General features: G+C 47.5%; 1 protein-coding gene across 1 annotated transcript; it reads right to left on the minus strand.

The window, feature by feature from the left end:
* Positions 1-7,565: 7,565 nt before the first annotated feature.
* On the minus strand, positions 7,566-19,045 carry LOC117362579 (zinc finger protein 501-like). Its single transcript, XM_033949164.1, has 2 exons — positions 18,771-19,045; positions 7,566-11,400 (listed from the first exon to the last, which is right to left on the minus strand). Exon 2 carries the CDS (start codon positions 11,398-11,400, stop codon positions 10,015-10,017), a length of 1,386 nt encoding a protein of 461 aa, XP_033805055.1. The 5' UTR covers positions 18,771-19,045; the 3' UTR covers positions 7,566-10,014.
* Positions 19,046-25,312: the final 6,267 nt, after the last annotated feature.

The raw sequence follows: 25,312 nt of genomic DNA on the forward strand, positions 1-25,312 counted from the left end.
TTCTAAGTGAGTAGATCAGTCTGAGGGCGGTGTTTTGTATGGTCTGGAGTTGTTTTATCATAGTGGCTGGACAAGGAAGATAGAGGGAGTTGCAATAGTCCAGCAGACCTAAGACTAGGGATTGGACAATTAGTCTGAATTGTGCTGGGTTGAAGAATTTTCTGATTTTACGTAGATTTCTCATGGTTAGAAAAGCTTTCTGGGTCGTCTTGTTGATTTGGGACTGCATTGTGCAACATCTGTCTATTGTAACTCCTAGGAGTTTTAGTTCGGGTTGTATTGGGTATTTGGTATTTTTGATTTTCAGTTCTGTGATGGTAGGAGTTTTGGTCTTTTCGAGCAAGAGGAATTTTGTTTTTTTCTGAGTTTAGTTTCAGCTTGTGGTCCATCATCCATTTTTCCACTGTATCTAGGGTTGTTTTTAGCTTTGCCGTGGTGGTGGTCTCTGATGGGTGGAAGGGGAGGAGTATGGTGATATCGTCTGCGTAGCTGAAGGATGTGACATTTAGGTTGTCTAAAGTGGCTCCTAGGGAGGAAATAAAGAGGTTGAAGAGCGTAGGTGAGAGAGGTGATCCTTGTGGAACTCCGCAGGGATTGGACCATGGTTCTGATTTGATATCATTGGATTTTACCCTATAGGTTCTTGATTTGAGGAATCCTTGAAACCAATTGTAGACCTTGCCTGAGATCCCTATGGCGTCAAGTATCTGTAGTAATAAGGAGTGGTCAACTAGGTCAAATGCTGCGGAGAGGTCGAGTTGAATTAACATCATCTTTTTTCCTTTACTGATGTGTTGCCGGGCTGTATCTAGTAGTGAGACAAGTAATGTTTCTGTGCTGTGGTTGGTTCAAAATCCTGATTGTCAGGGGTGAAGAAGGTTATGGTTTTCTAGGTAGTTGGTGAGGTACTGTGCAACTAGGCCTTCTATTATTTTAACGTATATCGGTATTGAAGCGATAAGTCTGTAGTTGGAGGGGCTATCTATTGGGCCTTTGTAGTCTTTCATGATTGGGGTGATTAAGATCTCTCCTAGGTCCTGAGGGAATTGGCCTTCTGTCAATGTGGTTTGAATCCATAGCATAAGGTTGGCTTTGAAAGTGGTGGAGGCGTTTGATAACAGGTAGGTGGGGCAATTATTTAGGTCGCTGGAAGCATGGCTATATTTATTGTAGAGTCGGTTCATATCCGACCAAAGTAGGATTGGGAAGTTGGACCAGCTTCTGTCTGCTACGATGGCTTCACCTGTTGAGGGGTTAGTTGTTATCTTTTCGAGATGGGTGTGTATGTTGATGAATGCAGTTCTGATATTGGTGATCTTGTTTTTGAAATGGTCAGCTAGTTGGATGGCTGTCGGTGGGTGGATTCCTTGAGTAGCTAGGTAAGGTTTGGTGTCAGTGAGGTTCTTTACTAGATTGAATAGCTTTTTTGTGTCTGGGGTTTTTGTGCCTATCAATTTGGAGTAGTAGGCTTTCCGTTTCTCCTTGAGTTTGGTCTTGTATTGGTTAATTTGATTTCTCCATGCTGTTTTGGTGTGTTCTAAGCTCTTATTTTTTTTCCATTCTCTTTCTAGTTGTCTGCAGAGCTTTTTTGATTGGTGAAGTTCGGAGTCGAACCATTTATCTGATGGTCTGCAGATTTTGAATTTTGATTTTTCTGGGGCTAGCTCATTCAGGATGGTTTCGCTTATGGGGGTATGAATTCGTTGGGGGCAATATTGGTGATAGCGGGGTCTGCTTTGTCCCAGAATGTGGAGGGTTCGATTTTTTGGCGTGCTTTGAAGGAGGTTTTGGGTGGAGGTAACTTGTTATTGCACTGAGGCCAGTTGATGTTAAAGGTGTATTTATAGTGATCTGACCAGAGGGAAGGGTGCCAGGCCCCATTTGAGATATGGATTTCAGGTTTGTGAGGGTGTTGAGTGATGTAAGCAGCGATATCTAGTTGGTGGCCTTTTTCGTGTGTGGGTTGGGGGTTGAGGATCTGGTATTTCAGTGCTTTGAGGTATGAGAGTAAATTTATTACTTGTTTAGAGGTGTGATCTTCTAGATGGAGGTTTATGTCTCCTAGGAGTAGGTTATGAGGTGATGTTAGGGAGTTCTGGTAAATAAATTCTTCGAGAGCTTGTTTGTTATCATTCCATTTTCCTGGTGTTGAGTAACAAAGGATGCATGTTAGTGTTCCTATGAGAGAGTAGTCGGATAGTTGACAGGCTAGGAGGTCTAGGTGGGGGGTGGAGTGTTTGTCTAGGGTCTTTATATTGATGTTGTTTTTGAGTATGATGGCTAGACCTCCACCACGTTTTTTTTCTCTGCAAACCAGTTCTGTTTTGTAACCCATTGGGCAGAATTCTGTGATGGTGGGATCGGAGTCCGAGGTTAGCCAGGTTTCGGATAGGAATAAGCAGCTTAGTTGTTTTTTAACTATCCAGTCCTTAATAAGGTCTGCTTTTGTGCTTATTGATCTGATGTTCATATATGCACAGGATAATGAGGTGTTGAATGTTTGGGGAGAGGGTGTGCAGTTTGGATGGAGGAGATTTATGTTGGTTTGTGGATAGAAACATAGAAAGATGACGGCAGAAAAGGGCCACAGCCCATCAAGTCTGCCCACTCCATTTACCCACCCTATTAAGTCTGAGTGCTAATGACTTAGTTCCTTAACTCGACCGTCGCAGGGATCCCACGTGGATGTCCCATTTATTCTTAAAGTCGAGCACACTGGTGGCCTTGATCACCTGCACCGGAAGTTTGTTCCAGTGATCTATCACCCTTTCTGTGAAGAAATACTTCCTGATGTCACCACTAAATTTCCCTCCTCTGAGTTTGAGCGGGTGCCCCCTTGTGACCGAGGGTCCCTTGGGAAAGAATATATCGTTTTCCACCTCTACACGACCTGTGACGTACTTGAATGTCTCGATCATGTCACCCCTTTCCCTGCACTCCTCTAGGGTATAGAGCTGCAGCTTGCCCAGTCTTTCTTCGTATGAGAGACCCTTGAGTCCAGCGACCATCCTAGTGGCCATCCGTTGGACCAACTCAGCTCGAACCACATCTTTCCGGTAATGTGGCCTCCAGAATTGCACACAGTATTCCAGATGAGGTCTCACCATGGTTCTGTAGAGTGGCATTATGACTTCAGGTTTGCGGCTGACGAAGCTTCTATTGATACATCCCATCATTTGTCTTGCCTTGGATGAGGCCTTCTCTACTTGTTTGGCAGCCTTCATGTCTGCGCTGATGATCACTCCCAAGTCCCGTTCTTCTGAAGTCTTAGCTAGTATTTCTCCATTCAAGGTGTATGTTCTGCATGGATTTCTGCTACCGAGATGCATGACCTTACACTTCTTAGCGTTGAAGCCCAGCTGCCATGTTGAGGACCAGTTTTCCAATGTGATCAGATCCTGCATCATACTATCTTTGAGATTGCTTTCACCTACTATATTACACAGTTTGGCGGCGGCGGCAAACAGTGCTACTTTACCCTGTAGTCCTCGGGTCAAGTCCCTTATGAATATGTTGAAAAGGGATGGTCCCAGGACTGAGCCCTGCGGCACTCCGCTAGTCACTTCCGATGTCTCAGAGAGGGTGTCATTGACCACCACCCTCTGAAGTCTTCCACTCAGCCACTCCTTGACCCATGCAGTTAGTTTCTCACCTAACCCCATTGATTTCATCTTGTTTAATAGTCTACGGTGTAGGACACTGTCAAAGGCTTTACTGAAATCCAAGTACACTATGTCCAGAGACTCTCCCAAGTCCAGCTTTCCTGTCACCCAGTCAAAGAAGCTGATAAGATTGGACTGGCATGACCTGCCCCTAGTGAATCCATGTTGGCAGGGATCCCTCAGATTCCCCTCATCCAGTATTGTGTCCAGTTTGCCTTTAAGTAGGGTTTCCATGAGTTTGCACACTATTGATGTGAGACTCACTGGTCTGTAATTCGCAGCCTCTGCTCTGCAACCCTTCTTGTGTAGAGGAACAACGTTGGCAGTTTTCCAGTCCAGGGGGACTCTCCCCGTTCTCAGGGAGAGATTGAAGAGCACGGCTAACGGTTCCGCCAAAATATCGCATAGCTCTCTGAGCACTCTTGGGTGCAAATTGTCCGGTCCCATTGCTTTGTTCACCTTGAGTCCTGACAGTTCTCTGTAAACATCAGCTGGTGTGAACTCAAAATTCTGAAATGGGTCTTCCATGCTTTGCTTTGCTTCCAGCTGTGGCCCTTGTCCCGGTGCCTCGCATGTAAAGACTGAACAGAAGTAATCATTCAGTATTTTGGCTTTATCGGATGATAGTTGTGGTCTGATGTTCTTGGTTTTTGAGGTGGTCTTTTTCCCCAGCTGGTAGGTATGCTGATATGGTTGAATGAGGAGCAATCTATCAAGTTTCTGGGAGAGTATAGTTTTCTGGTAGGTAGAGGGAGCCTGTAGGATTCTGATAAGGTTGGGATAGAGGATGTATGATACCCTTCTATTTTTCTGTTAGTTAGGAGTAGGAAAAACAGAAGGTGGACAAGTACGCTAGTAGAAAAACCTGGAGACATAGTGATTTTTGTGTAGAGAGCAGGAGATTCTGCAGTTTGGTACTTGGTGTGAGGTACGAGACTCTGGGAGGTGTAGGGAGGTTGCTCTATGGGAATAAGTAGAACTAACAATGGAATATAATAGTATCAGCTATAGCAGTTTGTCTACACTTGTCCATTTATTTTGGAGTCCAACAGTAGTATTATCAACCTTATCAAGCAATTTTGTTATCAGTGCTATTCAAGAATCAGCAGAACTATCAATGGAATATTACAGTCTCAGCTATATCAGTTTGTCTATGTTTGTCAAGTTATTTTGGAGTGAAACAGTACTATCAACCTATCAGGCTATTTGGAAGACAGACAATGCTATATGGGAAAATGCAGCAACTATCAGAGTTATACTGGAGTGTCAGCATTGAAAGGTGCAGTATATTGATGTCGGTTTTAGTGGATTGATATACTTATCAGGACGTTTTGTCGCTTCAACAAGTGTCGCTTCACAAAGGCGCTCACTAAGGCGCACGCGCCTTTGCTGTGCGCCTTAGCTGGCGCGCCAAACGGCTACGCGCCGTTCCCTTGGTGTGGTTTCGCCGACCTGGGGGGGCGGAGCAGGCTCACACGCCCGGCTGGAGGGGGGGCGGTTTCAGTTTAGGCTCCGTGGAGGAGCCCGGCCCCGATCTTCAATTAGCTGCCGATTTGCAGCTTGAGATGGCCCCAAATGATAATTAACATTTTCTCTGCGTATAAAGTGCTTTGTAGTTTTTTTTAATTTTGAAGTTACCATTATGAATTAATATGAAGATATTATGTGTACATGAAAAATGAATGGAAGAAATTGGGGGCGGGACTGACAATTAATAGATGTCCCCTTTTGATGAAAAAAATAAATGGTCACATTAGGCATGGGGAGGCCACTCTTTGGGGTTTTGCCTGGATTGGGTTAGATGGGCCATTGGTCTGAGCCAGGAAGGCTAGTCTTAGGTTCTTTTCCTCTGTTGGACTTCCAGTGAGTGACCATTCAAGGACTGCATCTAGAAGACTAAGTCCTGCTTCCAACCCACCCTCATCTCTCTTCTCAGTCCCCCACTTGAGCCCACTTGGTCTGGCTTGACTACACTGTAAGCTCTTTGGAGCAGGGACTCTCTCTTCTGTATGTACTGCTGAGTCAAAGCGAGCCCCGCCCCTCGCCAAGGATTCTTCCGGCCTCTGACGTTTAAGCCAGGCATTGGTCCCCGGCCTCGCGCATGACCGTTTGCAGGGATCGAGGGACGGGGCGGTGCCAGCGCGCATGCGCACTTGCAGAGGCCGGGGCTGCCACGTTCCTCGCAGCGTCACTTCACTCCTCCTCACACATTCGCTCCTCGTCCGCTCACCATAGCAACGCGTACGTAACCAGCGCCGACTGCCCGATGCCCCGCCCCCGCAGGTGCACGCCGGGAAGAGGCAGGGCCGGAAACTGTGCGCGAGCCTTGTGGAACAATCCACTACGCATCTGCCGTAGGGGTGAATGGTTGAACAGCGTAAAGGAGCCCGGTGTCCTGAAATGCTATAGACGAGCACAGGCTGTAGGGGAAAGGGATAAGCATGCACGAGACAGACTGCAGGGGAAAGGGATAAGCATGCACGAGACAGAAGCTGCAGGGGAAAGTGAGAAGCATGCACGAGACAGAGGCTACAGGGGAAAGGGCTAAGCATACACGAGGCAGACTGTAGGGGAAAGGGATAAGCATGTAGGATCCAGTGACGCAGGGGGACCGACGCATTCAGGGATGCAAACTGCAGGGGGATTGATAAGCATGCACGAGACAGAGGCTGCAGGGGAAAGGGCTAAGCATGCACGAGACAGAGACTGCAGGGGAAAGGGCTAAGCATGCACGAGACAGAAGCTGCAGGGGAAAGGGCTAAGCATGCACGAGACAGAGGCTGCAGGGGAAAGGGCTAAGCATGCACGAGACAGAGACTGCAGGGGAAAGGGCTAAGCATGCACGAGACAGAAGCTGCAGGGGAAAGGGCTAAGCATGCACGAGACAGAGGCTGCAGGGGAAAGTGAGAAGCATGCACGAGACAGAGGCTGCAGGGGAAAGGGATAAGCATGCACAGGATCCGGAGACGTAGGTTGTGATAAATATGCATAATCACCAGGTGGTCTCCAATTCAAACCCTTAGCAGGGCCACATTTTGGATTTGTAGGTACTTGGAGGGCCTCAGAAAAAAAAATAGTTAATGTCATATTAAAGAAATGACAATTTTGCATGAGGTAAAATTCTTTATAGTTTATAAATCTTTTCTTTTAGCTAAGTTTTAATAATAATATTGTAATTTATAGCTAAAGAGACATATGATCAAGAATCTATTTTATTTTACTTTTGTGATCATGAGAAAAACTGAATTATTCCAGATTGTATTCTTAATGTATTCCACAGACTGAATTCCTTAAATGCATTTATTACTATATTTTTACTACTTCTTTCCTCATTATTACGATCCTTTAAGCCTGTTGGCCTGTAAACTCCTCCTTCCTTTTCTTTATCATATGCATTTAATATGTTAACTTCAATGATTGCATTGTTTGTAATTAGATTAACTGATGTGAACCGCCTAGAACTCCCCAGGTATGGCGGTATACAAAAATAAAATTATTATTATTATTATTATAAACATACCGAGGGCCTCAAAATAGTACCTGCCGGGCCACGAGTTTGAGACCACTAGTCTAGAGTGATAGGTCTACTGGCTGCAGAGAGAAATGAGAATGATACACTCAGAAAGAGAAGCTGCTCTGGGACTGATGGCTAGGATATAGCTAGATTTCTGGTTGCAAGGGAGTGATGCTCAGTAGAAAATGACACGGTGACAAAATTCATCACCATTCGCGGATAACCTTAGGAAATAATCCCATGTCATTTTCTAGTGTCTATTTCAACCTCGGTCCTTCTACACCAGCATTCTTCAAAGCAAAGCTTGCGGGTCAGTGGTTGTGGCCATTCATTTTTTCCTCTCTCCTTAAAGAATGGCATGAAGATGGTTTCCCGTGGTTATCCGCGGGGACGGGAACGGTGATGAATTTTGTCACCGTGTTATTCTCTAATGCTCACTGCAATTTGGAGACCCTTTCTCAGAATATTAAGAGGCTTGAAGCAATCCTGAAGAAAGCAACCATTTGCCCAAAAGATGTACAAGATGAGATCTGAGGGTTGAAGATCTAGGCCAGATCTGCTCACACTTCGGTCTCCTAAGGCTTCAAGCTACAAAGTCATGTATAGATGGGACTTGGGTCCATAAGACTAGCACAAAAGTTTCCAGTGCTCATCTCAAGGAACCCAATGGTTTTCTCACAGGCCCCTGCCCTGTCTAACACCTGCTCTGGCAGATGTACCTTCCAAAAACTGACATATTCTAATCAATAAAGAGAAAAAAAAATCATCTCTTCTTTTACCTTTGTAGACTGGTCACTTTATTTTTCTAATTATGTTGGTTCCAGTCTCTGGTTTCTGCTTTACTTTCCTCAGGGCTTCAAATATAGCCCAAAAAAAACTGGAACTGTGGAGCAACAGGAGGTTAGGAGATAGAAAGCTCTTCTCTGTTCTGCTCAAGGCTCCCTCCCTCCCCCTTCTCTGTTGGCTGACTGTAGCACATCCCTGTTCAGCATCTCCCCTGTGTCCTCCCTCCTCCCCATCTGCATTGCCTCACCGTGCACAGTCCACTCCACCTAGGACCTGCACCTTTCTATCACTCTACCTTCCCATCCCCTCCCACCAGGGTCAGCATCTCCTGCATCTCTCTTCCTGCCATCTGTTCCCATCCCTCTCCACTTCCTCCTGACCCTGTGTCTAAGTGCTTCTGGCCAATGTCATATCCTGCCTCCTCTGAAGTAACTTCCTGTTTCAGGCAAAGGAAAGGCTCTGTTCCAGCCCAAACACAAGGTTGGCAGACCTTGGGGGCTGAAGGATGTGCTGTAGGAGAAGAGGAAGGGGAGGAAGATGCCAGCCTGTGGGGGTGGGAAGCTTGAAGCTGGGCTTATGTTTCCTCCATTAATTTTTCAACAGTGCCCACATTTCGATCATGCTGCTGGTCTCCCCTTAACCCTTCTCTCGCCCCTGAGTCCAGCAGTGACTGACAATAGAAAAATTATCCAGGAGCCTTCACATGGGTCACACCAGCATTTAAGGAAAGAAACCTTTATATGAAGGAAGAAGCTACAAGAAGAATGTTATTTGGTAAAATTAAATCTTCAATTTTGAGATGATATCACAAGCACAGCTGGCACCCAGCTGGGAAACTGCCAATAAGGGTGATCGAGCTGCTGCCTCTGCACCCAGAGGTTGTGGGATCAAATCCCAGCACTGCTCCTTGAATGTGTAACCACATTCCCTTCCTTCCTTCTTTTTAGTCCCTCCATCTTGTGAATCATCTGTTATTCACCTCTGGGTTTTTACTTACAGCCAGGAAAGGAAAGGGACTTGTCCACCGCCATTTTGTGGCTACACATTCAAAACAGTTTACATATATACAGGTACTTATTTTGTGCCCAGGGCAATGGAGGATTAAGTGACTTGCCCAGGGTCGCAAGGAGCAGTGCTGGGATTTGATCCCACAACCTAGGGTAACCATGCGGAGGATTTCCGAGCATGTGTGAACATGACATCACTCACATGCATGGACACCCTCCAGATGTGACCCTGAGCTCAGGCACACTCAGGGCCTTTCCTGCCACTTCCAGGCAACACCAAACGAGACTTCAGCGGCTCTTACCAGGAGCGTTTGCCCTGGCTCCCACCCATGGGTGACCCCTGCTGCATGTCTAAAGGTCAAATAAAAATTTAGGTCCAAAACCCAAAGTGTAGGATTTTAGAAAGAGGACATGTCTGGGTAAATCTGGTCATATTGCAATCTCTGGGTGCTGAGCTAGAAGGTCTACCAGAATCTGGGCCTCATCCCCAGCCCTAAATGCCTGCCCCAGTGCTGGAGCCGCCACAGAAGTCCATCTTTTGGTGGGAGTCTGGGAAAACATCTTGGCATAAACCTGCACTAAAACACTTTATGAAAGGATAGATTTTGTTCTAAGATGGGGTTGTGAAATTCTGCAGTTTGCTTTTTGGACAGCTGATGCTGTACAGAAATCCACACACAGCATTTCAATACCATTTAGAGAAAATGATTTTTAGTAGGTACAGGTGCTGTGCTTAGATTTCTAGGTGACGTTTCCTGTACAGCATCAGCCATCGACAAAGCAAAAGGAAGTGTTTCAGTAAAAACAAGCACTTGCATCCTTTTGCCACTGCTGGGCCGTGTAACTGTACAACTTATCAAATCAGAATTATCCCAAACTCCCCCACTCCAATCTCTTCTTCGCAGGTCCAGTTATAAGTATCACAGCTATGGAGAATTAGCCACTAGACTTCCCTGAAAGATTTCCCTACAAGAGAGACTGTGCTCCTCGAGGGACATCTCTCCAAGGCTGAGAGTCACAACGGCACTGCCTGGAGGTCTCAGTTTCAGAGGGTATGGTGGAGAGGGCAGTCCAGCTGTAAAGGTGCATTTTCAGCAGTGCTATCAGTGACATTTCTGGCTAAACCTTCCTTCGCACTTTGTTCACGGGAAGGGCTACTCCCCGTGTGAATCTGCAAGTGTACTGTCAGGGCTGAGCTCCACTTGAACCTTTTCGAACAATGGCTGCAACTATAGGGCCGCTCCCCGGTGTGGATCCTCTGGTGCCGGATTAGGTCTGAGCTTGACACAAACGTCTTGGTGCAGTCTTTGCAGGCAAAGGGTCGCTCCCCCGAGTGTGCTCTCTCATGTTTGGCCAGCTCCGAACGCTGGCCGTACCGCTTCTCACACTGGCCACAAGCAAAGGGTCTCTCACCACAATGTCTACGTCTGTGCACAACCAGAGCGGAGCTGCGGGTGAAACCCTCACCACATTCAGTGCAGATGTAAGGGTCCTCCACGTTCACGGGGTGAGAAATGTCTGCTGCACAAACCTGGCGACGAGATTTCCTCTTGCGCTCGGCGTAGGGGTTGTGGATGCGCTGGTGTTTGTGAAGGGACAGTTTCCACTTGAAGCTCTTGTCGCATTGGTTACAGGTGAAGGGCCGCTCCTCCGTGTGGGTCAGCTGGTGGCGAAGCAGGTCTGCACTGCGCAGGAAGCCCTTGGTGCATTCTGTGCACGCAAAGGGCCGCTCGCCTGTGTGGGTGCGCTCATGCTTGATGAGATCAGAGCGGCGGATGTAGGTGTTTTTGCACTCGCTGCAGGTGAAAGGCCGCTGGCCTGTGTGCACCCTTTGGTGTTCTGCCAGGTAGGCATTTTGGCTGAAGCTCTTACCGCACTCGTTACAGATAAAGAGTTGGTCTGTGATGTGGATTCGTAGGTGACGCATTAGCGCCGAGTGCGAGGTGAAGCTCTTGCCACACTGATCACAGGGGAAGGGGCGTTCACCCGTGTGGATGCGCATGTGGACGGTCAGCGCCGTGCTGCGGCTGAAGCTCTTCTCACACTGTGCACAGCTGAAAGGCCGCTCTCCCGAGTGGCTGCGCTGATGGCGGATCAGATCGGCGCTCCGGATGAAAGTTTTCTCGCACTCACTGCAGGTGAAAGGCCGCTCACCTGTGTGAATTTTCAAGTGTCGGTTCAGCACAGACTGGTGGCTGAAGCTTTTACCACACTCCTGGCACATTACCAGCTTCCTGTAGGTGGGCGCAAACCACCTTCCAGAGCTCTGCGCTTCATACTGGCCACAGTCCTCAGCATCCACAGTGATGCGCTGGCTGTCAGAGAATGCGTCCTCAGTGCCTTCGGCACCATTGGAACCCAGGTAAGCCACGTCGTCTAAGAAGCCTTCGTAGGGCCGCCCACGGTCGGCATCTGTCATCCCATTGTTCATCTGTGGGAAGAGAGAATGCAGCCATAATACAGAGAAATCAAGAGACAGCGTAAGAATCCAGGGGCCCTCCTCAGCTTCTCCTTCCTCTCTGGTTCTTATCAGGGACTCCTCTTTTCTGTTGACTTTCAGGTGGCTACTGTCCATCAGGAAATGTGAGCAGCCCCCACTGTTTCCTGTTTCTATAGATGAGCCCACGTCTGTCTGCCTGTCCATCCCAAGGTAAAATAACTCTCCAAACACACAGAAAGCCATGAACTGTGGCTGGCAGCAGAAAATGAGAATATCTGAGCCAAGTCTAAAAAGCAGAATCATTGAATGAGAATTTTCAGACACACAATGAATCTTCCCCCAGTCAACACCTCTCTCCCAACACCCCTGACCTCAGAGACACACACACCACAATCAGCACCTCACAACACTCCTGTCCCCAGACACACACCTCTCTCCCAACACCCCTGTCCTCAGAGATACACACACCACAGTCAGCACCTCACAACACTCCTGTCCCCAGACACACACCTCTCTCCCAACACCCCTGACCTCAGAGACACACACACCACAATCAGCACCTCACAACACTCCTGTCCCCAGACACACACCTCTCTCCCAACACCCCTGTCCTCAGAGACACACACACCACAATCAGCACCTCACAAAACTCCTGTCCCCAGACACACACCTCTCTCCCAACACCCCTGTCCTCAGAGATACACACACCACAATCAGCACCTCACAACACTCCTGTCCCCAGACACACACTTCTCTCCCAACACCCCTGTCCTCAGAGATACACACACCACAGTCAGCACCTCACAATACTCCTGTCCCCAGACACACACCTCTCTCCCAACACCCCTGACCTCAGAGATACACACACCACAGTCAGCACCTCACAATACTCCTGTCCCCAGACACACACTTCTCTCCCAACACCCCTGTCCTCAGAGATACACACACCACAGTCAGCACCTCACAATACTCCTGTCCCCACACACCTCTCTCCCAACACCCCTGTCCTCAGAGATACACACACCACAGTCAGCACCTCACAACACTCCTGTCCCCAGACACACACTTCTCTCCCAACACCCCTGTCCTCAGAGATACACACACCACAGTCAGTGCCTCACAACACTCCTGTCCCCAGACACACACTTCTCTCCCAACACCCCTGTCCTCAGAGACACACACACCACAGTCAGCACCTCACAATACTCCTGTCCCCAGACACACACCTCTCTCCCAACACCCCTGACCTCAGAGACACACACACCACAATCAGCACCTCACAACACTCCTGTCCCCAGACACACACCTCTCTCCCAACACCCCTGTCCTCAGAGATACACACACCACAGTCAGCACCTCACAACACTCCTGTCCCCAGACACACACCTCTCTCCCAACACCCCTGTCCTCAGAGATACACACACCACAGTCAGCACCTCACAATACTCCTGTCCCCAGACACACACCTCTCTCCCAACACCCCTGACCTCAGAGACACACACACCACAATCAGCACCTCACAACACTCCTGTCCCCAGACACACACCTCTCTCCCAACACCCCTGTCCTCAGAGATACACACACCACAGTCAGCACCTCACAACACTCCTGTCCCCAGACACACACCTCTCTCCCAACACCCCTGTCCTCAGAGATACACACACCACAGTCAGTGCCTCACAATACTCCTGTCCCCAGACACACACCTCTCTCCCAACACCCCTGTCCTCAGAGATACACACACCACAGTCAGCACCTCACAACACTCCTGTCCCCAGACACACACTTCTCTCCCAACACCCCTGTCCTCAGAGATACACACACCACAGTCAGCATCTCACAACACTCCTGTCCCCAGACACACACCTCTCTCCCAAGACCCCTGACCTCAGAGACACACACACCACAATCAGCACCTCACAACACTCCTGTCCCCAGACACACACCTCTCTCCCAACACCCCTGACCTCAGAGACACACACACCACAGTCAGCACCTCACAACACTCCTGTCCCCAGACACACACCTCTCTCCCAAGACCCCTGACCTCAGAGACACACACACCACAATCAGCACCTCACAACACTCCTGTCCCCAGACACACACTTCTCTCCCAACACCCCTGTCCTCAGAGATACACACACCACAGTCAGCACCTCACAACACTCCTGTCCCCAGACACACACCTCTCTCCCAAGACCCCTGACCTCAGAGACACACACACCACAGTCAGCACCTCACAACACTCCTGTCCCCAGACACACACTTCTCTCCCAACACCCCTGTCCTCAGAGATACACACACCACAGTCAGTGCCTCACAATACTCCTGTCCCCAGACACACACTTCTCTCCCAACACCCCTGTCCTCAGAGATACACACACCACAGTCAGCACCTCACAAAACTCCTGTCCCCAGACACACACCTCTCTCCCAACACCCCTGACCTCAGAGACACACCACATTCAGCGCATCACAACATACCTGTCCCCACACACACTTCTCTCCCAACACCCCTGACCTCAGAGACACACACACCACAGTAAGCACCTCACAACACTCCTGTCCCCAGACACACACCTCTCTCCCAACACCCCTGACCTCAGAGATACACACACCACAGTCAGCACCTCACAACACTCCTGTCCCCAGACACACACCTCTCTCCCAACACCCCTGACCTCAGAGACACACACACCACAGTCAGCACCTCACAACACTCCTGTCCCCAGACACACACCTCTCTCCCAACACCCCTGACCTCAGAGACACACACACCACAGTCAGTGCCTCACAACACTCCTGTCCCCAGACACACACCTCTCTCCCAACACCCCTGTCCTCAGAGATACACACACCACAGTCAGCACCTCACAACACTCCTGTCCCCAGACACACACTTCTCTCCCAACACCCCTGTCCTCAGAGATACACACACCACAGTCAGCACCTCACAACACTCCTGTCCCCAGACACACACCTCTCTCCCAAGACCCCTGACCTCAGAGACACACACACCACAGTCAGCACCTCACAACACTCCTGTCCCCAGACACACACTTCTCTCCCAACACCCCTGTCCTCAGAGATACACACACCACAGTCAGTGCCTCACAATACTCCTGTCCCCAGACACACCTCTCTCCCAACACCCCTGACCTCAGAGACACACCACATTCAGCGCATCACAACATACCTGTCCCCACACACACTTCTCTCCCAACACCCCTGACCTCAGAGACACACACACCACAGTAAGCACCTCACAACACTCCTGTCCCCAGACACACACCTCTCTCCCAACACCCCTGACCTCAGAGACACACACACCACAATCAGCACCTCACAACACTCCTGTCCCCAGACACACACCTCTCTCCCAACACCCCTGTCCTCAGAGATACACACACCACAGTCAGCACCTCACAACACTCCTGTCCCCAGACACACACTTCTCTCCCAACACCCCTGTCCTCAGAGATACACACACCACAGTCAGCACCTCACAACACTCCTGTCCCCAGACACACACTTCTCTCCCAACACCCCTGTCCTCAGAGATACACACACCACAGTCAGTGCCTCACAATACTCCTGTCCCCAGACACACCTCTCTCCCAACACCCCTGACCTCAGAGACACACCACAGTCAGCGCATCACAACATACCTGTCCCCACACACACTTCTCTCCCAACACCCCTGACCTCAGAGACACACACACCACAGTAAGCACCTCACAACACTCTTGTCCCCAGACACACACCTCTCTCCCAACACCCCTGACCTCAGAGACACACACACCACAGTCAGTGCCTCACAACACTCCTGTCCCCAGACACACACTTCTCTCCCAACACCCGTCGTCAGAGACACACACACACACCACAGTCAGCACCTCACAACACTCCTGTCCCCAGACACACAGCTCTCTCCCAACACCCCTGTCCTCGTACACACACCATAGAACCTCTCTCCTAGATACACACTAGACCTTATACCCGGCCTCTGCTTGGGATGTCCTCAGAGGTTATCAAAATCCTCACCAGCACTTGCCTGGAAACCTCCAATGGAACTGGTAATGCCATGATTTGGGGGAAAGAGTGTAAGAAGCATCGTTAGAACTGGTACAAAACTGTGCCAGCAAAATGGATTGAAGTAGCACCAGGAAAAAATAAATTTGTACATAGAGGCGGTTAAGAAATCTTAATAAATAATAATATTAAAATTGAACCCCAGAGAGAGAATGGGAAGTTTTAAGGTAATAGTACCAGACTTCCCTAAAATTAAGAGGGGAGGGGCAGCTAAAGGTTCAAGTAATGATAAACATACAAATCAGTTCTTCTGAGAGGCAGAAGAAGCTGCGTCTAGCCCTGTGGTCTCAAACTCGCAGCCCGGGTACCACATGTGGCCCGCCAGGTACTATTTTGAGGCCCTCAAAATCACATAATCACAAAAGTAAAATAAAATAATTTCTTGATCATTTGTCTCTTTAGCTATAAAGAGTTTTACCTCATGCAAAATTGTCATTTCTTTAATATGACATTAACTATTTTTTTCTGAGGCCCTCCAAGTACCTACAAATCCAAAATGTGGCCCTGCAAAGGGTTTGAGTTGGAGACCACTGCTGTCCTAGGCGAGTTAGTGACGGGGAGTGCTCTGGCTCCCACTCACAGCAACCACTCGACAGTGACACCTTGTGCCACTCTCTTTTTAAGCTTTGGAAAAAGAAAATAGTCGGAGCAACATTTGGTGAGTAGGATGGATGGTCTATGGCTCTGCATTGAAACTTTTCCACAGCTTCCCCCTCCTTTTTTTCTGTCAATGCCTCATTTCATTGGCTAGCACCTTACAGTAGAATTCTGCATTAACTGTTTTGCCCCTTGGAAGATAGTCAGTCATTGCAACACCTTCCTGATCCCAAAACTGTGGCCATGACTTTTGAGTCTTGAATTTCCTTGGCCTTGGAGAACCTGAGTGGTGCCGCCTTTGCATGGACTGTTGTTTTGTCTCAGGATTATAATGATGTATCCATGTTTCATCAACAGTAACTAGTCATTCCAAAAGGTTGGCACCAGCTCACTTTCAATGCTACAAAATCAACTTGGAAGAGTCTACTCAATGTTGTTTGTCATCGGCATTCAAACATTTGGACACCCACTTGACTGACCCAGCTGCTCTTGGATTATACACCCAACAAGTTCCCTGGATATCTGTAGTGTCTCAGCAATTATTTTAGCCGATATTTGCCGATTTGCCCAAATCAGGTCATGGACATGGTCAACAATTTCAGAAGTTGACACCGTTTGAGGCATCCCAGACCTTGCTGCATCTTCAGTCTCAAAATCTCCACACTGAAAGTTTGCACACCACTTCTTCACTGTGGAGTATGATAGGTATTTGTATCGTACATTCATGGATTTCCTTTTTTTCACAATCCGTATGCATTTTAACAACTTTGAACAGTTTAGTGTCATCTGCAAATTTAATCACCTCACTGGTCATTCCAGTTTCCAGATCTTTACCATTTTGCCCGGCACTGACATCAGACTCACCAGTCTCTAACTTCCAGGATCACCTGTGAAACCCTTTTATAAAATTGGCATTGTTGGCCACCCTCCAGTCTGCAAGTTCATTTTTCAATTCTATCAGTACTCTAGGATGTAAACCATCCGGTCCTGGTGATTGCTTTGAGTGCTAATGCTGAATTGGTCCCCTTCCCCGAACTATAAGCCACATCTCTCTCTTGGGTTATTCCCTCGGTTTCCTGGCACTGTTCACCTCAGCTCTGAACGCCTCTGCTGTGTCTGTGATTCTATAAGCTATGGCTTTTGAAGTGCTTCAGCCAGTTCTGTAGTCTAGGATTTTACTTAAACAGTAAAACCTTGGATTGCATATAACTTGGTATGCAAGTGTTTTACAAGACAAGCAAAACATTTTATTAAATTTTAACTTGATATACAAGCAAGGTCTTGCAATACAAGTACATACAGTATACACACAACAACTGAGCCAATGGTTCTTCTCTCTCTGATGCTGCAAGAGTGTAGCGACTGTTCTAAACAAGCAAAGTATTGCAATACAAGTACATACAATATACACACATCACATCATCACAACTGAGCCACTGCAGGAGTGTAGTGACTGTTTTAAACAAGGAAGGTGTTGCAATACGAGTACATACAGTATTTTGTATTAAAGTTTTTGGGTTGTGGAGTTTCCATTATTTCTTATGGGAAAATTCGCTTTGATATACGAGTGTTTTGGATTATAAGCATGTTTTTGGAACTAATTATGCTTGCAAACCAAGGTTTTACTGTATTTGATTTTTGTTTATTACATGAAAATGCCACAGGCTGTACATGCTATGAGATGTTACTCCATGTCAATAATATTATACTTACGAGGGGCGTTCAATAATTTATCTTTCTGTGTATAAAAGAAAGTAGCAAGTCTAACATTCCAAGAGACAGGATGTCAGGCGAGTCCTCATATGAATCAAGTCAGAAACTGCACTGTTCAGTGATAACATTTCTCACAAAACAAGGGAAAAAGCCAAAGGTGATCTGACCCATCATCCTGCAAAGTAAAATTTTGGAGCAAGCGGTTTAAGCGGAGTAGAAGATGACCCTCACACTGGATGGCCCTTGGAAGCAACTTCCACAGAAATGTGCAAGAAAGTTGAGGATTTAATTTTCTTAGACAGATGAATTAAGGTTTCCCAAATAGCTAAAGAAATGGGCAGTTTGGAAAAGAATTAATGAAAAGTTGGGCATGTCCAAGGTTAATGCCCTCCCCATGGTCTGGCATCTCTCTCACCCTTTTTCCCCTCTATTTACAGGTCCAGCATCCATGTCTCCTCCTCCCCCCCCCCCCCCATACTTGAAATCCAGGATCTATGTCTCCTCCCCCCCTCCCCACTCATATTACAAGAGCCAAGCCCCCTCCTTTCCCCCCTACTTGCAGTCCATGATCCTTTTCCCTTCCTCTCCCCCCACCATAGGCCTTAAATCTATGTTCTCTCCCCCCCCTAAAAAAAATTGTGGTCTAGTGTCCATGTCCCCTCCTCTCCCCCGCACAGATCTCAACTCTCTCCCCCTGAATGACAAACACCCCCCCCCCCCACTTAAGATCAGACATAACTGCAGGCCTCCCAGAGCAGCCAGTCATCCCCAAGCAACCCCTACACAACACTGCCTCTGCCGGCTGGCTGCTGCTATTGCTGCTTCCTAGGGAGGCCTAAAGGTATGTCTGATCTCCCAGGGGATGGGGGAGGAGTCTGTCAGAGGGAGAGAGGCCAGACCTGTGCAAGGGGGAGGAGACAGGGGCAGAAAGCAAGGTTTGCACAGCAGAGACTACTCACCCTGTTGCATGAAGCTCCTGCAAAGCTTTCTTTGGGGCTATTATTGCTGCCGGGGGAGGCAGAGCAGAACCTCAGTCCGACCGTGCAAGCCACAGCAGCTGCAGAGCAGGAAGAGGCAGGGGCTGGGCAGAGCCCAGAGCCTCCTGCACGGGGGCATTGGCGCGCGCAGGAAGGTTGCCGGAGGAAAGCATCCGAGCCCGCGCTCGTCACTTGGCAGCAAAAGATCGGGATCTCTCGGCTGCCTTTGCAAATGCTCCGCTTAAGCCCTGCCCCTAGGAAGCAAAGCCACTTGCAGCTCTCCGTTCCCACCCACAGAGGGCGCTGTGTATGCAAATGTGGCTCATGCAGATTCACTGCCTTGAGAATTAGGGTCTGTCAAACTGCCCCCCCCCCCCCTTTTTATAAAATCCTAGTATTTAGTGCCAGTTAAGGCATATAGAATTCCTATGAGCGGCGGAGCTGTTAGCATCGTGGCTGGCGCTTAAAACCGCGCTATGGTTTTCTAAAAGGGGAGTTTGGTTTCACCCATACATAACTTAAAGACCTTTAAATAAATAATGCTCAAATTTACGCTTTTGCAATTTTATCATTTCAATTATAATGTGCCGTGAAAACCATTTGCTTCGCGATAGCAGTTATGAGCGCAGGGAACCGCGCTGAATGTTCTGCGCTGCTTCAGAACTCTATGAGCGTCGGGAGCAGTGCGGAGCATTCAGTGTGGCTCATAACTGCTATCGCGGTTTGGTAAAAAGGGGGGGGGTTAGTGTGCTGGAGCTAAAAAAAGGTTTGAGAGACCCTGCCCTAGAGTGAGCGTTTGGAGGCAGAGGTCTTGTACAATTGCACAGCTCCAGAGGTGTATGTTTCTGTTGAACAAGAACATGCGCTGGTAGGGCTAGTCTCAGTTAGGGTGCTGGTCTTGGACCAGAGGGCCACCGCGTGAGCGGACTGCTGGGCATGATGGACCACTGGTCTGACTCAGCAGTGGCAATTCTTATGTTCTTATGTGGACACACTCATTGGACATTTGGGCACAAAAGTCCTTAGACTCCCGTTCCAAAATCTCAGAGCCATTTTCATAGCTTCCCCCCACCGGCCACAGCGATAACAGCTCCACGCTACGGATTTGTAAAAATGGGGTCGTACTCTCTCTTCTGACCACTTTGGTTGCTTATGAAACAGCCTCTTCCTCTGGGCATCAAGGAAAATCAGAAGCTGTCCCAGTTGAACATAAGAATAGCCTTAGTGGTCCCTAGTACCTGGCCCAAACCCAAGGAGTAGCAAGATTCCGGAACTCCAAAGAGTAACAAGATTCTAGAATCCCAAGAGGGTGGCAACATTCCAGGCTACCGATCCAGGGCAAGCAGTGGCTGAAGGGACACGTCTTGTAGTTTTCCATAGAATGTGTCGCTGTACTCACTGAGGAGTCTCCTGTTTGGATCCACGCAAGTCGCTTGAAGAGGGTTAACCTAAAACCCCAGAAGCAAGCCGTCTCTGCGCAGATTTCACCCCCTTCAGAGGAACAACATGATGATCTCATCACAGCATTCCACCAACTTTATCTTTCTCCTCCTGGCAGCGCTGCTGCTAGTTTTCTTTCCTGTATGGATCATTTCTAACTGTGTCTACAGGGATGATGTGTCCTGGGTTCACGACACTTTCTGCCCATACCCATCTGTAAATGACACTCCAACAATGTACTCATCTGCAAACAGCACCCCCGGCGCCTCTTTGCGATTAAGACGTCAAGCTGGACTACTCCCTCGCAAAGGCTGTCCTTCAATTGGAATTCAGAAAGATAGACAGTATACTACCTTTTGGTATAATTCCAGTAGTGTGCAAGTTGCCACCTTCTCCTTTGAGTATTGTGACATTATGGACTGCTCATCAATTGATATCCCAAGGCTATGCCATTGGTCCTCAGAGATTCCTAAAACTAAAGATATATATATATGTGTTACTGACTTACGTTGGGGGGATAAGTGTGCATCCTGGGGAGCAGTAGGGTGGAATACTGGCACTGACTGGGCTTATAGACCAGAAAGTGCTCTAAAAAAAGTGGATCAAAATGGTAAATCTCTGCTTACTCGTATGACCCTTCGTAAGATTGGAAACTGTTATAGGAGAAGGGCTCCTGAACAAATTATTAAGCTTTCTCTTACTATTGACAACCCTAGACCTACTGATGAAGGTATGTACGTTATGGGCATATGGTTTAAGGGTGGGTCTAGCTATCCGACCCATCAGTTTTTCTTACGGGATCTATCTACCTCCACTCATCCTCTCCCGCCATTTTGTGGGGGCCCCAAAAATACTAACCCACTGGCCCCTACATTCAATAAACTTACTGACATGATGGCTATTGCCAATCCCACTTTTGAAGATATTATGGCTGTTGAGGTAGGGTTTTCAGAACGTAACCTTTGGTTAGAATGGATGAAATTCACTGCTGATCAACATAATAAGAGTAATTGTTACATATGTGCTCAAGCTAGGCCCCATCTAGGAACCGTACCTCTGGACCTCCCTCCTGGTATCCAACCATGCTTTTTTGGGTTATTTACCAATATCTCCTCTAATTTTACTGATCCCCTTTGTGCGCTGTGGCGTTCTAAATACCCTTTGCTGCCAGGACAGAAAAAGCTTGACATAGCCGTTACTATCTATAAGGGTAATTACACATGTCATGTTTCTAATTTGACACAGGGAAGTTTTGTGGGCAACTTTCCCCCAGGTTATTGTTCTGTCTTGGATTATAGGTATGCCCCATTGTTACAGCATCAGATTTTCACCCTAGGTGATATTTACTGGCTCTGTGGAGACTTTAGGCTCCGTGTTAAGCTACCCAGCCAGTGGATAGGCCAGTGTGCTTTAGCTAAGGTTATTATGCCTCTGCATATCCTTTCTGAAGGGCACTCTTCCTCCTATTCACTTTCTTCCTCTCCTCTGTCTCGACATAGACGTGATCTCCTTGGTAGTTTTGATCCGCATGTATATATAGATGCTATAGGGGTCCCAAGAGGGGTCCCAGATGAATTCAAGGCCCGAGACCAGGTTAAGGCTGGGTTTGAATCCCTTATTCCCCTTATTACTATCAATAAGAATGTTGATTGGATTAATTACATTTATTATAATCAGCAACGCTTTGTGAATTACTCTAGAGATGCCTTGCAAGGTATTGCTGATCAGTTAGGCCCCACTTCTCAGATGGCTTTTCAAAATTGTATGGCCCTAGATATGATTTTAGCTGAGAAGGGGGGTGTTTGTAAAATTCTTCCCAGTACTTTATCGTGTTGTACATTTATTCCTGATAATACAGGTCCTACAGGAAAAGTTACTATGGCCATTCAGAAATTAGCAGACCTCTCTGCTGAGCTTAAACATAACTCTGGTTTATCTCACCCTTGGGACCAGTATTTTAGTTGGATGAAGGGCTGGGTAAAAGACCTTCTTATTGTTATAATCTCTATTATTATCTGCATTCTTGTCTCTTATGTAATTTTTCGACTGCTCATGCGCTGTGTTATTCGTATTACAGCTCCTAAAACTCCTCCTCGAGAGACATATTTGGAATATCTCTCCCTTCAAGCTCATGCTGTACATTTATGACGTCATTTACATGACGTAAGAGGGGATTTGAAGGGACACGTCTTGTAGTTTTCCATAGAATGTGTTTTGGAGCTGTAAGAAAACCAGGCCCTGTTTGTTTTTCCTTCTCTGTAATAATGCAAGGACATCTGTGTTTGAAAAGATGTGTGTTCTTATGCTATGTTTAATCCAGGTATTGTCTGCCTTCTCTTGCCAAATGTTATAAGGCTATTCTATTATGTAGTTTTCCTTAAGTTGTGTTTGAAGTTGTAAATCCAGATTGTTTGCCTTCTCCTGCTGATATACTACAAGGCCATTGTATATTTGAGAGATGTGTTTTCTTATTCTGTAGTAAAGTGAATCTAATTGTTTTCTTAGCTGTATTTGTAAGAAAATTTAGATAAGACTTTGCTAAGACAAAGCACCTCTAGACTTTGGCCTTAGATAAGTAAAGGATTTTGTTATTTCTTTTAAAGTTGCATGTGATCTGATATGGTTTGCATTTACGTCATATGCTGACGACCCTTACCCATGTAAGATGATATAAATTGAGGTACAGAACATTCAATAAAGTGGACATGTTTGAGAGACAATAGGTGTCTGTTTTCTCTTAGATATTGTCCCCGGATGCATCTGCTTGTCAAATGACAGAGTGTGTACGGCCATAATCGGGCTTTAACAGTGGCTCCCCCCATGTCTTTCTCAATAACAGACTTGTCCAAACCTTTCTTAAAACCAGCTACGCTATCAGCTCTTACCACAACCTCTGGGAGTTGGGAGGTAGAGTCCCCGGAGTAGGGTTACCAGATTTCCTCTTTTAAAAAAGGACACTTGGCCCTGCCCTGTTCTGCCCCTGGCCCCGCCCCCACATGAACCTCATGTTCCTTCCCCAAGCTCTGAGCCATGTCTAGAGGGCCTCCATGCATGCATGGACATCGATGCGATGACATCACACTCGTGTGCATGCATGTGATGTCATCAAGTCAATATCCGCACATGTGCAGAGGTCCTCCAGATGCGGCTCTGAGCTCGGGGCCTTCCAAAACCCAGACAAACTGTCATCAAATACCTTCCAACTTGGGGCCATGACATCAATAACGCTTCATGACATTCATTCCTACCAGAACACCTGGCCTTGGTCACAATGTTCAGAACACAGATAAACCCTATGCAAACACAGAACCACAAACTAAAACCCTAAAATGCCAGAGAAATAGAAAGAAATACATTTCTTCCTGATCAGTGCAAAATATAGACAACAGATGTAAATTCTGGAAACTGACACATTTCAATCACTAAATTGAAATAATATCTCTTTCCCTCTCCTATGGTCTGGGATCTTTATCCTCTCCTTCCCATAATCTGGCATCTCTTTCCCTTCTCCCCACTTTGTGGTCAGGCATCGCTTCCCTTCCCCTCCTCCCGTGGTCTGGTATCTCTATCTGCCCCTTCCCTTTCTTCCCTGGAGGTCTAAGGCATCTTTCCTTCCCTTTCCTCCCCATCCCCGCAGTCTAGCATCTGTCTTACCCCCACCCCCTCCTGATCCTGTGCTTGCCACCTGGCGCTGCTGTAACCCTCCAGCCGCCATCAGCTTCAGTGAACTAAAAATGCTGCCTTTGACAACCCAGAAGCTTTTTCTCTGCAGAGAGAAAGCTTCTGGGTTGCTGAAGGTAGCATGTTTACTCCACTGACACTGACAATGGCTGAAGAGTTACAAAAGTACCAGATGAGCATGCACGGGATTCCGGGGGAGGGGGAAGGAGGAGGACTCCAGATATGTTGAGCTGCTGTAGGGTTACTAGATGTCCAGTTTCCCTGGACAAATGTTGTTAAATTGAAAAGCTGCCCGGACATCCGATAGTGTGGAAATCTGGACATCTGGTATCCCTACCCTGAAGCCTTCATTGATAGTGAAACAAGGTTATGCTCTGATTTTCAGTCCTGTCTCTCTCTACCTTCACCATTGACCTGAGGCAACATGGATTCACTAGAGGTAGGTCTTGTCAGACAAATCTGATCAATTTCTTTAACGGTGAGCAGAGAATTGGATAGAGGATGTGCACTAGATCAGTGTTTTTCAACCTTTTTACACCTAAGGACCGGCAGAAATAAAATAATTAATCTGTGGACCGGCATCGGTCCGTGGACCAGTGGTTGAAGAACACTGGGCTAAGTCATGGGCCAGACCCCGCCCATCTCTACCCAATCTCCACCCCCATAATAGTACTAATTGCACCTTGCACGTCCCGTGCCTCATCTGGAAGCCTTCCCTCTGACGTTGCGACGTCAGAAAGAAGGCTTCCGGTTCAGGCGCAGGACGCCCTTAGGAGCCACTGCACATGGCTTTGTGCACCGAATCAGTGAGGAAGAGGGAGCTGGCTCGAAGATAACGCCTCATCGATCACACCGTGGACCGGCGGATGAAGCACACTGTTTTGTGCCTGATGCACGTGCTGGCCCTGTGGACCGGCAGGAAATTTCTGTGGACTGGCACCGGTTCACGGACCGGTGGTTGAAGAACACTGCACTAGATGTGGTGTATTTAGATTTTAGCAAAGCTTTTGACGGTGTTTCACACAGACGTCTAATAAATAAATTGAATGCCCTTGTGATGGGTGCCAAAGTGACAGGCTAGGTCAAGTACTGGTTGAGTAGAAGGCGACAGAGGGTAGTGATCAATGGAGATCACTCTGAGGAAAGGGATGTTACCAGTGGTGTGCCTCAAAGGTTCTGTTCTTGGGCATGTTCTTTTTAATATTTTTATAAATGATTTTGCTGAAGGGTTGTCAGGTAAGATTTGCCTCTTTGCGGATGATACCAAAATCTGCAATAGAGTAGACACTCAGGATGGTGTGAATAACATGAAGAAAGACCTGGCGAAGCTTGAAGAATGGTCTGAAATTTGGCAGCTAAAATTTAATGCTAAGAAATGCAAGGTCATGCATTTGGGCTGCAAG

The sequence above is a fragment of the Geotrypetes seraphini genome, chromosome 6 (genome assembly GCF_902459505.1).
Source record: "Geotrypetes seraphini chromosome 6, aGeoSer1.1, whole genome shotgun sequence".
Classification (NCBI taxonomy): domain Eukaryota; kingdom Metazoa; phylum Chordata; class Amphibia; order Gymnophiona; family Dermophiidae; genus Geotrypetes; species Geotrypetes seraphini.

What these genes read in the sequence shown, in the direction of transcription:
- LOC117362579 (XM_033949164.1), bottom strand. Translation starts at nt 11,400, where the DNA reads ATGAACAATGGGATGACAGATGCCGACCGTGGGCGGCCCTACGAAGGC.